The 17,151-nt window shown below is 43.8% G+C and overlaps 3 protein-coding genes across 4 annotated transcripts in view; all 3 read right to left on the reverse strand.

The window, feature by feature from the left end:
* Positions 1-433: 433 nt before the first annotated feature.
* Positions 434-2,911, reverse strand: cd74b (CD74 molecule, major histocompatibility complex, class II invariant chain b). Its single transcript, XM_076980065.1, has 6 exons — positions 2,752-2,911; positions 2,038-2,204; positions 1,583-1,665; positions 1,355-1,382; positions 1,048-1,227; positions 434-895 (listed from the first exon to the last, which is right to left on the reverse strand). The coding sequence occupies exons 1-6, from the start codon at positions 2,823-2,825 to the stop codon at positions 879-881; spliced, it is 549 nt and encodes a 182-aa protein (XP_076836180.1). The 5' UTR covers positions 2,826-2,911; the 3' UTR covers positions 434-878.
* Positions 2,912-4,031: 1,120 nt separating this feature from the next.
* Positions 4,032-8,141, reverse strand: rps14 (ribosomal protein S14). Its single transcript, XM_076980066.1, has 5 exons — positions 8,073-8,141; positions 7,234-7,384; positions 6,943-7,104; positions 6,460-6,536; positions 4,032-4,142 (listed from the first exon to the last, which is right to left on the reverse strand). The coding sequence occupies exons 2-5, from the start codon at positions 7,380-7,382 to the stop codon at positions 4,075-4,077; spliced, it is 456 nt and encodes a 151-aa protein (XP_076836181.1). The 5' UTR covers positions 7,383-7,384; positions 8,073-8,141; the 3' UTR covers positions 4,032-4,074.
* A 1,184-nt stretch (positions 8,142-9,325) lies between these two features.
* ndst1b (N-deacetylase/N-sulfotransferase (heparan glucosaminyl) 1b) overlaps positions 9,326-17,151 on the reverse strand; it is a 52,882-nt gene continuing 45,056 nt past the window's right edge. For both annotated transcript variants that reach the window (XM_076980063.1, XM_076980062.1), the window contains 7 exons: positions 16,719-16,815; positions 15,388-15,511; positions 14,596-14,770; positions 14,231-14,401; positions 13,995-14,104; positions 13,273-13,375; positions 9,326-12,473 (listed from right to left, as the gene is read on the reverse strand). In XM_076980063.1, coding sequence (XP_076836178.1) covers positions 12,354-12,473; positions 13,273-13,375; positions 13,995-14,104; positions 14,231-14,401; positions 14,596-14,770; positions 15,388-15,511; positions 16,719-16,815 — 900 coding nt within the window. In that variant the 3' untranslated portion in view covers positions 9,326-12,353. The remainder of the gene's footprint in view (positions 12,474-13,272; positions 13,376-13,994; positions 14,105-14,230; positions 14,402-14,595; positions 14,771-15,387; positions 15,512-16,718; positions 16,816-17,151) is intronic.

Below are 17,151 nucleotides of genomic sequence, written 5' to 3' on the forward strand. Positions count from 1 at the left end.
TGTCGCGGGTGAGCTGTAACATGTAATGAAAGACGGAAGCGTGGGTGTATCAGCAGGGTGACTGTGGGGCACAGCTGCACTGTAGCGTCTGCCCACCGCACTTCCAACAGACATGCTGAGAGGAAGCTTGTGCTGACCCATAGGCTCCAGTAGCAGACAGGTCAGCTCTTCCACTAGAGCCTTCAGCCCAGCCATAAGAACATGGCCTTGTTTAGACGGTGCTGTACAACACGACTATCACACGGTTATTGTTAGTAAATAATTTATTTCCACCAATTTTATTCCAAATTTAAAATTCGTCTTCATGCCTTTCACACGATGATTATCTATGATGATGATGATGATGATACTACTTAAAAGGTTAGTAAATATAGTCTTATAAGCTTTCTAATATTTAACATCAAGCTGAAAAATTTATCATTAGACATCCAAATTGCAATTAGGCAGAACATGATTGTATTCAAAGAGCTGCAGCGTTAATCACAAATCTATAACAATATAATTGCTGATTACCTGCTAATTTAACAATACTTAGAATTTCTGTAATTGTTACACTATGATAACAGCTACATCAGTTTTGTTACAGTTTCATCTGATTCTTTTCATGTCATAACAAGGCCTGTTTGACATCTGAGAGAGAAATGACAATTCAGTATTCCCCCAAACCATTTGGCCCTAAATGAGAGAGAGAGGTTTCCTAACAGTCCCAAACGAACTAAAGCAGAGTGGTACGCTTTATAATATAGCATGCATAGCTTATAAGGGTCTCCATTTGTTATCAAGTTTCCAAATAAACTCTATGCCTTACACTAGAGGCGTTGCTTATAGCAAGAAAAGAAACCAGGAAGCAGTCTTCTTCACGAAGCCTCATGTTCCCACTACTCCTGCGCTGGACCTGAAAAATAACACGGGTGGATAATCTCAGAACAGCTCTATTCTTATTTAATAAACTGCCTTCATCTAATGAAACATCGTTTATAATTATGTAAGATGTGAAGTCGGTTAAGTGATAATGGCATCACCTTGTGTGCAGGGATCACGTCTTACCTGCGTTGCACTGAGCAGGACCTTGGACTACAGAGTCGGGGAGCATGTCTCCCTTCTCGTCCACGCACCAACACAGCTGGGGTTTCTCCATACACTGCTGAGGAAGGTAGTCGCCCTGCTCGTCACACTGGGGCTTGAAGGAGCCCACGCTGGCCTCCTCCTGACACTTGGTCATGGTGTCTGGGGCAAAAGTGTTGGATTTTAGACGCGCAACAGCGCAGCATTGCTGCGAGCACTTGACTCGCGTGTATGTGTAGGATGTGAGTTGAATGTGTTGGAAGGATGAGGATGAGGAAGAGCAGGTTACCTTTCTTAGGAGCAGGACTGGCTGGAGCCTAAAAAACAAGTAACCAAAAAGTCAGAAGCTGCACTTTAAAAGAATAGATTTTTTTCTCCTCCTCGCCCTCCTCGCCTTACGCACCTTACTCAACACTGCCACCAAGTGGCCAAGTACTCTTGTTGCAAAACACATCAAGGCTGTGGCATATATCCAAATACTTCAAATTTGAAAAACTTTTTTTTTAATGTTTCTTACTTTCTTGTCAGTAGTATCTAGCTCATCAAGCACCATAGGGAGGGATTTCATGGGCACTGCCATCTTCACAGGGGCACGCATGACTGCGCAAGAGGAAGCAAAAGGCAAGTATTTTAAAAATCATTACAATGAGGTTAATCACTTTAACAATTCAGACGTGCTTGGCAACTGTTACATCTGTCCATATTACTCTTTTTACATTATACAACATTTTATACATAAATCTGATGCAATCAGTAGGCCAGGTACAACCACGAACAAGTCACATTTAACTGAATTGCACGTCAAAGTTAATTCCTGCTTGCCACTGTTGTTAAAACCACAGACATTACACCCTTCCTATTTCGTGGCTGGCAGACATGCAGAGTAAAGGGTTTGCGGGTGGGAGGTCACTTGTTTCTGCTTTAACGTTAGTTGCCCGCAGTGAACGGTGCAGGAGCTCCTCTGAGACTTACCAGAGGCCTTGCGACTGAGCTCCTCCAGGCGGTCGGAGCGCCTCTCCAGGGTGGAGAGCTTCTCCTTGTGGCTGTACACCATGTAGGCAGTGAACGCCTGGCCGGCGATGAGCACGGTGGCCAGAAGGGTCAGCCCAGCGACCTTAAACGCCTTCCTGTTGGAAGACCTGCGAGGCAACGAAAGACCTGAGACGGAAGATCTCAGCGCAGTACTGCCTTGAACGGCCATAGAGCAGCACAATATGATAAAATTCTAACTTTAAAATGACTATAAGCTTGCACAGGGCTTACTCTGGCCATATTAATGGAGTTTAAATACGATCCTTACATTTGGGTGTTTATTAAATAATTATTTTTATTTTAATTTTAAAATGGTTTTTCCCGTTCTGACTTTACATCTTTAAAGTTAAAGAACATTAAAGTTTAGTTCAAATAATTATATGTTCCTGAAATTAGCTGAATTATGTTTTAGGTGTAGGCCTATAAGGCCTAATCTAAAGACTGGTTGTTTATTAATATTGCTGGTTGTATTTGGACCTTCAAATAAAAAAATATCTAAAATTGTCGAATAAGAATATATTAACAATATTTTTACTATTTTAAAATCAACAATTCTTCTTTTCCGTGATGAATAATTTTACACCTTAAGACGTATGATGGCTTGAATGTATCGGCTCAAACAATAAAGAGAAATGAGTGAGTAGTCTCCTTTACCCCCTGCGAGCTCCAGCTGAGTCGGTGCTCTCCTCACTGCGGCTGCGGAGCAGCGGTCCCTGCGGCACATCCATTTGGGCACTAACTGGCAAAAATCGATGTGGAAACAGGCGCAACAAAACTTCTCTGGCCGAAAAATATTCAGAACTGAGCCACAGACAGCAACAGTGAAAGAGGAAAATCCCCTCCAGATACTCACGGTTACACTTTGCTTTCCTCTGATTGGCTGTGCCTGATGCATCATCAGTTGAGAGCAGAAATCTGGATTTTATTGCACTGAGCCCTTTTTATGAAAGTTAGCAGCCTCATAAACACGGTTCTGACCGCTTCACTGTTTAGGTCGCTATTGACAAAACAATATAGAAAATAAATGCACAGCCAAAATATTATTGACTGTTTATGATCTTTGAAAATGTGAAAGTGAAATTAACCAATGGCTTGGGTAGGCTATTCTGTTGCCAAGCTATTTCTTCAGCTGTTTTATACCTCAAACCGTTGCAGCTGACACAGGTGAATGCTAATGTAGGTATAAAAGGGTTTAAACAGAGGAATAGCTTGGCTTTTATTTGGCACCAGTAACAAATGTAATTCCAAGAACTTCGTAATGATTGGTGCCAGAAACATGTGCGCCATGTTCAGGACTGGTTTCCTCGGCCAGGTTCAGCAGTTCATTTTTGAACAGCATTTCAGTAATTACCATTAACATCAACAGGAATTCCACCTCTGATCCCTCGGTCAGTCAGTTTGGATATAGCTTACATGTCCTTCAAACTAGCACACTAGTCATTATGGCATATACGTTTAACAAAGCTTTAGACTAATCTATACCCAAAATCTGAAACAGAAGCAAAACACTTTGCCAAGAGATCCAAAGCAGATAATGCCAATGCCCAACATATAAATATTTCATCTACAGCAGTCCCTTCATGTTGTATTTCTATTTCCTCTTACAACCAGGATGCAACTTTGAGAAAATGAAAAGATGTTTTGGTATTCTAATACAAGAGAATGTGAGCCACGCTTCTCCAACGCATCAAACCAGTTTGACAAACAATTTAATTCAACCTGTGATAGTAGTTTGTTCTTCCTCATTACTGTCTGACCTTAAGCCACACTGATAACATCGTAAAGCACCAATATATATATTTATCCCCCCCCCCATTAATGATGTAGCAGTAATGCTGGAAAGGGATGTCGTGTGTTTACATAAGGAGAAGCCGTTCCACAGTGTCTCTGCAGACCAACACAGAGACGGAAGAACACAAAGACACAACTCAAAATGGCTATCCGAATTTTTATTTGGAAAAAAAAACCCATAACAGTTTACAGACGACGCCCACGACGACCTCCCTTTCTGCGGGTGCTGTCTGATGGGATAGGGGTGACATCCTCTGTAACAGAGAGAGAAGAACCAATAATCAATATTTAGTCCTGGATCAATATATATTGTCCACTGCTGAGACAAGACGTGGCCCACATCTAAAACACACGCAACTGCTTTGGAAAAGAGAATGAGAGTCATGCTTCTCCAACGCGTGGGTGCTGGGGGTTACATGACAGCTTCATACTGGAATGTTAACAGTTTCCAATATCCCTTGCAACTGATTATGACCACAGGTAAACCCTTAATGTAACGGACAAAGGACGGCCTACATCATTTTATCTGCAAGTGTTTGCTGATCAGAATGAGGTCGTTTCATTAAAAGACTAGCTGGTGAGGTGTCTAACAAAGTGAAAGCACTGTTGTAAAGACCAATACTTCAGTACTTCATAATCTAGCACCAATGAACATACTTGAATTTAAAGTCGTTTGTAAATGTAGAAGTCGTCTGATCCCATTCATAACTCCCTAAGCACCACCTAACTCACGTGCAGTTCTGCCTCTGAAGGATAGAGGTCGCCAAACTTCATTGATGTACTGCACTGACTCAGGAAACTTTGTGCTTATGTATACTCTTGATATGTGAGGGATACAAACTGCAAATGTATTTCATAAAAAAAAAATTCAATAAACTACATATAATTTTTTAAAATCATTCTGTTGATACTTTTGTGACATAATGAGGAAATATCTAAATCAGCAGTTCAATTCGTCGACTGCCAGTGCAGGTGCAGATACAATAATGAACAACCTATCTACAGTTTAGGAGATTGTAGTTTTAAGAAGTTTTTGGGGGACACACATCAGGGTATCTGCACATTTTTAAATCTCAAATTCAACACAGGAAAAAATAATACTATTACTGGGGATGCAGGTGTGTTCCACATCGTTGACGGGGGGGGGGGGGGGGGGGGGGGGGGGTGGGGGTGGGGTTGGGGGGATGCGGTTGGCGAACGAAAATTGATGATGTTGAGGCCGTATACTTCAGCACTAGGAATCTAGCACTAGGACCCTGGAGCAGTTATTTTCTGCATGGTCCTAGCGCTAGATTCGGCAAAGTTCACATCGCGCCAGAACAACTGAACAACACACACTTAATTTAATGCCTCCCCTCATAAAATTCCAGACATTTTAAGACATTTTTAGGCCTTGAATATGGAAAACTAAATTTAAGACATTTTAAGGACCCGCGGGTACCCTGCACATGCACAGTGGTGTTTATAAAAGTCTTTCATAAACGGCTGAGATTAATCATTAGGCCTGCAAAATTCTCACATGGTACAGCTGTATCCAAAACTGGACACATTACAACCAGTTACAGTGAACAGTTATAGATTTCACACCGTTGGCACATCATCTCTACAGTGGCTCGGCATTGGATGCAAAGGGAAAGCACCCCATCTAGCTGTGGTACCCTGAATTACAGGCACACCATCATGAACCGACAGACAACAAACGCTGCAATAGACTTTGGGTAAGGGAAATCATCTTTCCACTCTTTTCCCATTAGAAATGTAAATAATCAAATATGAGGAGATTTACTGTTCTCTTGATGTTCTTGTATACACAACGATTCGTGTAAGACTACAAGGCTAGCTGTATAACCAAACTAATCATGTGTAACGCTAGATCCTCCCCAGCTTTACTGTTAGCTTAAAAGCCACAGTGAGTTGCTAGTAACTACTTTAAACTGACAAGTAAAGTAAATATTTCATATTAATTTACATACAGTACAAATATAAAAACATGGATGTGGATATTAAAATGTAATAAGCAGATATCCAAATGGGTTGCCCATGCAGATTTTTAAAATTCTGACTGGAAATGTATATAATGTGTTTAGGTAATGTAGCCTACAACACAGGAGACGAGTATGTTCATGTAGCTCTTGGCTATCAATCACTCCAAATTTCTCTCCAACCAAACTGCCATTTAAAAGAAATGAATAAAAATCAGTGGACTAACTGGATCACCCACCCTGCTCACAGACCCACACGTTCAGTCACTCCACAGCCAGCCAAACACAGCTGGTTGAAACGCAACCACAGCAAAACCCACACTGGTGATACCCGATGTGGACGAATGGTTGCTGTTATATTAAAATCTGAGCACAGAGAATATTCTATGACAAATGTTCATATGCTGAAAATCCAGCACAATAACCGAAATCGCCAAGCACCGAAACCCATTTTAAACCAACAGGTTAGGAAATTAGACACGTCCAGTGCAGTGTTTGCAGCAAACAGCAAAACATGCAGTGCAGATGGACCCATAGGATGTTTGGGTGGTGTTATTTCTCCTTGAGGACCATGTAGGTATGGACTCACCAATGCGGCCGATCTTCATGCCGGAACGAGCCAGAGCCCTAAGGGCAGACTGTGCTCCTGGTCCTGGAGTCTTGGTCCTGAAAAAAAGATGGTTTGAAAATTCAGTAAACCAAAGGAGTAAACCAGAAATAGTAGTAAACCTTCTGCTAAAAAACCATCAACCAGATGCTCAGAGCATTAGACAACAAGACAAGACAGACAGTAATTTGTTGCTTGTGCTGAACGTGGCAATATTTATCAACACGCCTGGAAAAATTAACTACACACCTACATCCAATTAAGTGTCAAGGTAACTGAATGGCTATTGTACCTATGGTCACAAACTGCCCACAGAACATTCAAAGTGAACACGAGGTGGTTCTCAACATTCACTGCATACCCACTCATTTGTGAAAATCAGCATATTAGTCTTCTGCAGTATCTCCCAAAAAAAGACTCATTATGGCAACACGAGTGCCGCGTGAGCCGCAGTGAAGTCCTGACCTGTTCCCGCCGGTGGCCCTCAGTTTGATGTGCAGGGCGGTGATGCCCAACTCCTTGCACCTCTGAGCAACATCCTGGGCAGCCAACATGGCAGCGTAGGGGGAGGACTCATCTCTGTCGGCCTTCACCTTCATCCCACCAGTCACACGGCAGATCGTTTCTCTGCAGGACACACCTTTCAGGTCAGCCAAATCTTACCATGAAAGCTGGAATATTTACTTACAGACTGCATATTGGTACCAAAATGATAACATGCAGTTGAACAGTATTGAGGGCCCCCTAGTGACTTACTTGCCAGAGAGGTCAGTGACATGCACAAAGGTATCGTTGAAGGATGCGAAGATGTGGCAAACTCCGAAGACATTCTCGCCTTCAGCCACCTGGGGACCCAGGCTGATCACCTGTTCCTCCTTCTTTTCCTTACCCTTGCGAGGTGCCATTGCTAAGAAAAACACACACATTTATCCTTTAACACCAATTCAAACGTATTCACCCTAGATATAAAATCAGCTGCCCAATAAACACGTTTATGTAGCCAGCAGCATTCTTGCAACTATAACCTAAGCTGCAATAGCAGCATTGTAAATTAACTAGTTAGCAAGCTAGTTACTTTTTGGACACAATTAACGTTAGTAGACCGACACAGTCACGTCACGCAGGTCTCGTGCGTCTCTTAGCAACCGTTGCCGGAACGTCCAACTACGAAACGCCGCTCGCGAGCTAACGTACGAATACGAAAACGTTCGCTAGCTAGCATAGCTAACCTAGTTAGCACTCTGCAATTACAACACAAAACTGCAAAATGCTACCTAACAAAGCTAATATTTGACGAAACCGCTAATAAAAAAAGACTCGCCACGTATTCCCGGCCAAGCGTAGCGTTTCCATTTTAAATATAAAAACCATCAAGCACCATTACAGAATCCACACTGTCCGTACTAGTATGGAGGAATACCCCGCTGGTCCCACACCAGTTATCAATCTAAATAACACGGGAACAACCATTTGTTTTGGTAATAAGGTAAAACACGGCCCTGTTTCTGAGCAAATAATAATGTCGTAATGAAAATTGAGACTTATATTATAAAATAACAAAGGATTACAGTAGATTTTAATTCAGGATTCATTACCTATGTATGTCTCCAATCGAGGCAGAAACAGGAAAGGAAGGAAAGTGGTACCGGGTTGAAAGTTCAACTCTGAAACACGGAAGTGAATCGTACAACATTTTATAGAATAAGGATCTCGCTGACCACAAAAATGTTCATACATCCGAATAAAAATACGTATATTAAAAATAGTTACGCACACAATTCTTCCTTAATCAATATATTCTATAAGGAATAGGTAATTATTTAATCTTGTAGCTACGTGTATTGCTTTGATATTTGGATTCTTTTTTAAATTTTGCCTTGGCTAGTTTAAGGATAGTGGACAAATTCTATAGAATACTCACCAATCTTGTATTTAAAATCCCTTCTTACTGTTACTCAATGTATTTATTAACAACTACAGCATTAATGTAGGGCTTTTACATGAGGGGTATGTGAACTGTGAAACCCTTTGCCCGTGTAGGTAGCTGGGGTCTAATCTATATTATACAGCACTCGATCATTATTTGAACTATGCACAAGGCTGCTCACCTTATATCCTACATAAATAATCTAAACCACACCAAATGGATGGATTTTAGCTTTCCTAAGGTAAATGAGCAGACTGCAGTTAATACTGCGGCTCATTGGCCATGTCAGGATGATTTAGCGTGGCCATCGCCACCATGCACTTGGAGGGGTGATGAATAGCACCAGTCACACCCCCCCAATCAGATTGAGATGTAGCATCTGTTCCAGAAAAAGCAACCCACTACTGTAGTGAGTCCAAAGAAAAAAAATTGTCAAGTTTGACCTGATGAATGGGAGGCCTCATGGTTTATACCTTTTCTACATCATACTTTCATAAATTACATGATTTGCCAATTCCATTCAACCATAGTTACATGGTGGGTCTACTTTTTCCCCCTCCCCAAACAGCTCCCCAAGATACTGTGGGTAGTTTTCACTTACTCTTTTCAGAAGTTTGGATCACAATGCAAAGCCTTTAGTGTTGTTAGTATGAGTGTAACTGCTCAATTGTACAAAATTCAAGATTTTTGCTCACAAATTAAACTGCATACAAACTGAGCTCCATGCATAGGGCATATTTCAAAGGTAATGGAAGCAAACTGATCCGTAATCATTTAATTACCTATTCTGCCCTCCATGAAGTTCTAAGTAGCTGTATCTTGTAGACAAGGGAGGTATATTCACTTTAAAACATGTTTTCAAAAGAAAGTAACCCCAACCCCACACTACAGGTGTAAGCAAGTGTGATCAAATCAAAGAAGTAAAAAGACAGTGGTTTCTTTATTTGCAAATTAATCACAAAAATATTGGCTACCAACAATAAAAAATATTAACAACGATAGGTTTGATTGTACACTCCAGATTATTGTTTCCTTACAGTTTTCATTTAAATCACTATCTACTGATACCCTACATTATGATACAGAAAGCACAATATTGGCAGTGTGGGTTTCATATGGACAGCGGTGTACGTGTGTTTGATCAGAATTATGGAAACCAAAGCATTCAATCTGTTCATGGTCTCACACAATGTCAGTTCTTCTGGCTCACGACAACTTCTGCAAAAAGAAAACTTAAATAAACATCATTTGTGCTTGGTGCAAAACCTCCCACTTCCACCTGGATTATATTGCATGTTATTACAGTTGTCATTAAGGGTGCCATTTGAAACAATACTAAATCAGGACACAAATCGAAGGGTTATTATTTATATAATGACTGATCTGGGAGCAGCATGAAGGCGTGATGTCTTTAATTTGTTTTTCCTAAACTGAAAACCAGACAGTGCATATAAGGTGCAGGGTTCAGTACTGCAAACAGTAAACACTTCAGTACGGTCCTACTGGACCACCACTAAAGACTGCTGCAAATACAAAATCTTCTGTAGATCTTAAACGTGTGGACAATGCATAAACCTGCTTGATGCAGGATACGTTTAACAGGAGGTATGCATCAGTCCCCTAGAGTCCTTGGTCAAAGAACATAAGAAAATCCATTGTGCTTTTCAAGCATCATACTCTGAGACCATAAGAGCGAGTTCATACAGACATGGTTTATAATACGGAAGAAATAAAAATTCAAGATACTGTCATTTCTAAATTTTTACTTGTGAGGAGTCAAAGTGGAAAATGATTTCCATGCTATGAAATCAGCATGTTATTCTCTTCCAAAATGTACTTCAGCCCAGAAATATTACTCGCTCAAACAGCTGGAAACATAACCAGCTCCCCCTTTATCTAAATGACTCCATTCAAATGAATAGTTAAAACCATGATCGATGCGCTTCTTTAAGATGGATAATCTCCTGATCCTCAATTCATTAAAACACAGAACTGCTGAAGAATACCGTTGCAGCCTACCTGTTTGGAACCTACCAGGAGGCCATCGTAAACTACAAACGGCACTGACTGATCAACGTCACAGACACAGAGCCGAAGAGAAGACGACAGTCTGCACTGCTTCAAAGGGCCTTCGTATGTCCCGGTGACACATGAGGCCGTCCCACACGCGGCCCGTTATCTGGACCAATAGGCGTACGGGAGACACGCACGTGGCATGTGGCTGCTCCAGTCTGACAGTATAATGAGAATGCGCTGCAGTACAGAGGACTGCTGGGACACGGGCTGCCTGGTAACCAGGACACTGGCACCAGCAGCCCTACAGCACAGTGGAAGGTGAGGCTGCATGAAATGTTCTTTAGTTTACCTCACAAAACGTTGGGATAATGGAAAAAGACAAAAAGTAAACATACGTTATACAAAAAAAAAAGAAAAAAAAAGAGGGGGGTGGGGGTGGGGGAGGAGTTTCTTTCAAACTGGAATTACAGCAGTAAACATGGCCACCCAAATTCAGTCTGAGGAACAGGAGCTTTGACAACCATTAGGCATTTACATCCGTGATCAAATATTCCCATTTACATTCATGGGTGTGATTTACATGTATTGGTAGTCCATGATTACTACTAGTTTCACTGAGGTGGTTCTCACATATCGGCGTCTCTCCCCAAGGGAGGAATACATTCGTTGACGCATCTCAGCGACCAACCCAAGCCTCTCGCAGAAATACGAAATCATTTGTGACATAAAAAATGGGTCAAAAATATATAAACATTCCTAAAAAGATGAAAAAATACCACCTTATTTTGAACCTTATTCTGAAAAGAGATGTTATATAATAAACGTTTCCATAATACTCTTTACTGTAAAAACACTGGCTAATTTAACTGATCATGAAATGCTTTGATCCAGTTGGTGATCATCTTCAGACTTTTGAAGTGATCACACCCCCAAGGCTGATTATTTCTGGTCCTGTACATCCTTGTCAGATTAATAGTATTAGGTTTATTACAGCTGAATTAAGGCAATTACTGCACATAATCTAGAGCGTCAGGATACTCAGATAACTCCACATGTCCATATTTACACTCACATTTATTCTGGATGTAGCTTATTTGCTTTTGTTGTTAGTTTTTGTTTGTTTGTTTGTTTTTTTAAGTACCATGATTTCTTAAACAGTCTTGTGTGGTTTGCAAATACAATATAAATAAGGTTTAAAATTGAAACGAAAGGTCACATTTTAACCTAGTGGGTAGGGGTGAGAATTGGGCTCAACCTCGAGAAATGCAAGGAAACAAAAACAAGCAGACTCCAGAGACCAGTGCCAGAGTCAGTCCCTGCAGGTCTGAAACACAATAGGACATGTTTGAAAGAAAAGTGAAAAATAACAAAAACAAAAGCCCGTTCTGCTGAAGGTCCCACCCTGGCACTTATTTATCCATTATTGGCCTCTGTGCTGTCCAGAGTGGCACAATGTTACTTCTAGAAAAGCTCTCGCTCTCTTGTTAACTTGCAAATCTGTTTGAAGGTGTCCACACACACACACACACACATACACACACACACACACACACACACACACACACACACACACACACACACACACACACACACACACACACGTATGCATGCACACAAAGCCAGGAAAAGTCTCTACAGGCTCCCACTGTGTGCGCGTACTGATGACCATTCCTCGTTTTCTCCGAAAGGCTGAAATGTCCAGGTGCCTCGGTGTGTCGCGTCTGGCACCCGGCTCTCTCCTCTCCGCTCTTCCTCCTCCTCTTCCTCCTCCTGGAGCCCATACCCCCCCGCTCGAAGGGCGCGGTAGGTTTGCTGTGGCTTGCCCAGGAGTGGGGACTGATTCTCGGGGGGAGGTGGAGAGGGCGAGCCTCCTCTGGAGCCCAGGGAGGAGTTGGGTGTCTGTCCCGTGTTTCGCCCTGGCCCTCGTCTCAGGCTACCTGCTATGAAGGAGCTCCTCACGCAGCCAGCTGGGTAGTGGCTGGCCCATCTTATAGAGCAGCTTGGACAGCTCTATGTTGTGCTCGCGGTAGTACTCTCGCAGGAAGCTGCGCGACTGTAGGGGAAGAGAACGTCGATTAGGCTGTGGACCCAGACCAACACAGAGACTTGCAATAACACTAACGGCGCTTCAGTCTGAGATCTGAAAGAAAATAAAAATGTGTAATCTTTAAATGTCACCGATGGTGCAAATACAATAACTGCCTTGAAGGCCACTTCAGACATTCACATTTGATGCCATCGCCCATTAGAAATGATCAAAGGACTATCATTTTTCATATGATCACTGCATATGTCCTTGATGGCTTAATTTCAAAAGGAGCGGTTATGGCAATGCCAGGTGAAACCATCTGCTGGTAGCCAGTGGTTGGTGTGTGTGTGTGTGTGTGTGTCTGGGAGAAGCCACGTTGGCTGCATCTCTGGCTAGCAGGAGTGCTGCTGCTCGCAGCGCAACCGGACAGCCAGGACACATCAGCCTGTCCTTCCACCCCTCATTAACTTTGAGGCGTCTGCCAAGAAGCCTGGAGGTAACACCAAGGACCTCCTCGGCGCAGTAAAGTGTTGCCGTGTCACACTCTGCACAGAGCACCAAGGACAGCAGTCTCACCGCCGCCGCGCTCTTGCGACGCCCTCGTCCTGAGCCGGCAGCAATCGAAAAAGAAACGATCTGACTCAACACCTCCACAAGCGAATACACAGAGTCCTTAGGTCACCCCTGATGAACCGGCCTCTAAAACACAGGTAGACCCGGATTCTAAAAGACGCGCGAGCACCGTGTATTCGCAAAAGGCGGGATTGGCGGCTCAGGTCGTGCCGAGCGCTACGGTGATGCGGGTGAGGGGCTCCACGCTTACGTCGGCGTCCATGTCGGGATACCTCCTCCCTTTGCTCTTCCCCAGGCATTTAGTCTTCCCTCCGTCCAGCAGCTGGCACCAGAACCCCTTCTTAGGATCGAACCTGGAGCACAGGAGGAGAGAGAGACGAAATGGAGGCGGGTGAGCAGAAACCCGACGAAGAGCCCTCCACGTCGGCTAATGAAAGCGGGGCACGGCAGACAGATGGTGAGCAGCTAGGTCTGTTTGGAGAAGCGGGCGCGGGACAAACCGAGTCCATTGTCCACCGGGGATGTGGCTAACAGATGTTACTGCTTATGAGCTGTGATTATGTGGTCAGGCATGAAAGAGAGAGAGAGAGAGAGGGAGGTGGAATGGTGAAGGGGAGAGAGAGATGGGGGAGGGAGAAGACAGCAAAAGCAGAAGAGGAGGAAAAATGAAAGAGAGAAAGAATCAAGGAAAGAAAATGGAGGTGTTATAAAAAGAAGCTAAGAATTATCATCAAGTACTCTCGTGAACCTGCCAAAATGGGGAAAGGGAATATGACTAGACTACATCAAAACACATCAAAGCTGTTTAAAACCCCAAACACAAAACACCCCAGGTGCTCAATAATAAATTACCCAGTAATTGCTGCCCTAAAGCCAGTTTTAATTGTGTATCATCAAAGAGAAATGTAGAAAATGAAGGAAACTTGATCAGCATATTTAGGGAGAGCTTGTCAGACAAGCCCAGAGACTCACGCAAGGATCTTGTGGTAGTTGAGAACATTTGTGAGGCCCAGAAACTTCTGGATCTTATCCATTATGGAAGCAGGCTCTGTCCTCAGCATCTGACCATCCAGGACCAGGATCTGAACACAGAGGCAAACCTTATCCACAAGGCCCCGCCCACACAGACAGCAGCCACACACACACACACACACACACACACACACACACACACACACACACACACACACACACACACACACGCCTACCTGGCTAGGATGGTAGTGGTTGAGCCAGCGCTGCAGGTGCGTGGCGTACAGGCCAGGCACCAGACAGCGACTCTGGAGCACCTTCAGCTTGGTTGGGGTGTCACGACCAGCAGTGATGACATCGTGGAAGGTGTACTTCTGGGCCACGGGGTCATCGTGAGCTCTCTGGTGCTGGAGTGCAGCAGACACAACAGGACATTCAGGTACCGAGCTGTGCTGACGATGCCACACAGTTTCAAAATAGAAATGTCGCAAAATGTGACAATAATATCATTAAAGGTCTTTCAGCGCAGCAGCAAATCACTGTTGATCACACACACACACACACACACACACACACACACATTCTCACGTTCATCACTGACCTGGTACCAGGAGTAGGCCCTGTCGGCCGGGCTTATGAGGATGGTGATGATCTTGGCTTTAGGAAGAAGGGCGGCAGCCCGTCGGGCCGCGACCTCAGAGTCAAAGTAATTCGCACTCTTCTCGAAGTAAAAATCAGAACTAGTGTTGGAGGGCAGGGGGAAGTACTCCATGTACCTGACAAGGGCACAAAAAAACCCCAATTACAAACACATTACAGTAACATAGGTCATCAGTCAGCGCTACCGTGCCCACCACCACACCTCGTACAGAGGAGGCTTCAGCACTCCGTAGCCTCTAATGTGTCCCCCCCCCCCCCAAGCAGAAGGAGAGAAGAAGACAGGGGCAGTTTGGCTGTGATGGTGGACACCTGTTTTAGCTCCACTCTCCTCTGACGGACAGGGAGACGCTGTGAGGACGCAGCGCGTTTCAAACGGACACGTAATTGCGTCTTTTCAGGGGACATTAGCTTTCATTGTGCTTAATGTTCCAGACTGGAAAAGCATGCCAGAGTTTCACCATCTATGTAATTTGTAGTGGTTTACAGGAGCTATTGAACTTAACTGAGGCACGCCGGCTCGAGGTGCATGGACAACAATACTGCAAATGAGGGGGAGGGGAGACATTCTGTAGTAATGGGGGGGACTGAGTGTGTGTGGGGGTGGGAGGTAGAGAAGGAGAGAGAGAGAGAGAGAGAGAGAGAGAGAGAGAGAGAGAGAGAGAGAGAGAGAGAGAGAGAGAGAGTGAGTGTGAGTAAGTGAGTGAGTGAGTGAGTGAGGATGCTAGACACACACCAGTCAATGCCCTTGTAGTAATTGCGACCATTGAAGAACTGGATCTCCTCAAAGGTCTCCTTGCTGGGATAATTACTGGTCAGGTCAGGATGCATCCCCAGGAATAGATAGAGTGCTGTTGTTCCTGGAATCACATCAAATAAAGATAAGAAAGGGGGGATGGGAGTTAATCATGTTTAGTACTGTGCAATTGTCATCAAGTCATCCAAGAAAATTTAATAATATAGCTAGCTATTTATCAGAATAGTAAGTATCTATGTGATTCAAAAAGAAAAAAAAAAAGTATTTTCCATCAATCAGTCAGGAGTCATTAGAACACTGGTGAGAAGACCAAACCAAAGATATCAACTTTTGAAAAAACAAGTTACATTTTATATTTTTGTGCATTTCTGTTTTATAGAATTAGTATTCAATTATGTGTTCTATATAAATGTTACATGAAAACGAACAGAGCAGAGATAAACCGCGTGTAATCGCTTTGGTGGCCTAAAACACATGAACAGAACCGCGTGTGGGGCACTTGTGCAGGGTCAGCTCCCATGAGAGAGATGTGTCATGTTCAACTACAGCACATAGTGCTTCTGCCGCATGAGGGAACTCCAAGCCTGATGTGAATCTTTTTGTCCTCGCGCCAGCAAAAGCCCAGACCCTCAGGAGGAAGACGGGCCGAGCGGAGAGAGGGACGGTTACGAGCCCGATCGCTAATGGCCTGGTCTAAGAGCTGAGGTAATTACAGAGTGTGAAGAAAGACCGGGGGGGGGGAAAAAAAAGAAAAGAAAACAAAATCTCTCCGCTGATTTCCAAGTCCATCCCCTCCCCCAGCTTTTATTGAGAAGATTAACATAGCCATTTTACTACCCACTCTGAGTATGGCCTACTGCTCCCTTAAGACATCTTTTAGAAGTTTAATTAGCCCACCTAGTAAACCTGGAACTCCCATTTACCGAGGAGCAGTGAAAGTTGCAGTAAAAACGGCCGAGAGACCGGCTGCGTTCCTGCTCCTGCTCCGTTCCAATAAGTAACGTAAAACTGCTGGGCGACATGTTGTAAATGATGTCAGCTGCTACATGTGCAGCCCTCCAATCACAGAGCAGGGTGGAAGGTCTCCCAGCTGCTCTGGACGAATCAGAGCAGGATTTATTTGCTCATTTGCAGGTGCAGCACTGTGGTGGAATCTGTTGGAATGCAGCGTTAGTCTCGCCATGAGGACTTTAAACAGTCGGAGCATTGTTTCCGTGGTCTGGATGAGAATCGTGATGGTCGGCGACAGCTAGAGGGCGCTAGTGCATGCCTGCTGGAAGTGCATGGTGAACTCATTCAGGGCCACTCACCGGTCTTCTGTGGGCCGATGATGAGCAGCTTAGGGAAGCGGTCGCATGTTTTCTCTTTGGACCAAATGTCTTTGTGTCTTTTGTCCTCGCAGGGGTCCTGTTGGAGAGAGACATGCAGCTTTCTAAAAGCAGCACTGGATGTCCTACATGACGACTACTAGATCTCACAAAGCATCACTACACCGAGGTACAAGCCAGCATGGAGCATTACTCGGGCACAAACGGGCACATTTTCGCAAAACGCTACCATTTAAATCTTTCCAAAGTGCATATCTGGCAACCGAGAGCCTAGCATTAAACTTCAATAAACCACAGAGCTGGCCCGTGGAGTTATTGCTGTTAACCAGACCATCTTATTATATCTGCCTGAATAAAACCAACCCCAAGGGCGGGGGTAGCTGGGGTGGGCTATTCTGTGAAATCAAAATAAAGC

This window comes from Brachyhypopomus gauderio, chromosome 18 (assembly GCF_052324685.1).
Source record: "Brachyhypopomus gauderio isolate BG-103 chromosome 18, BGAUD_0.2, whole genome shotgun sequence".
Lineage (NCBI taxonomy): Eukaryota > Metazoa > Chordata > Actinopteri > Gymnotiformes > Hypopomidae > Brachyhypopomus > Brachyhypopomus gauderio.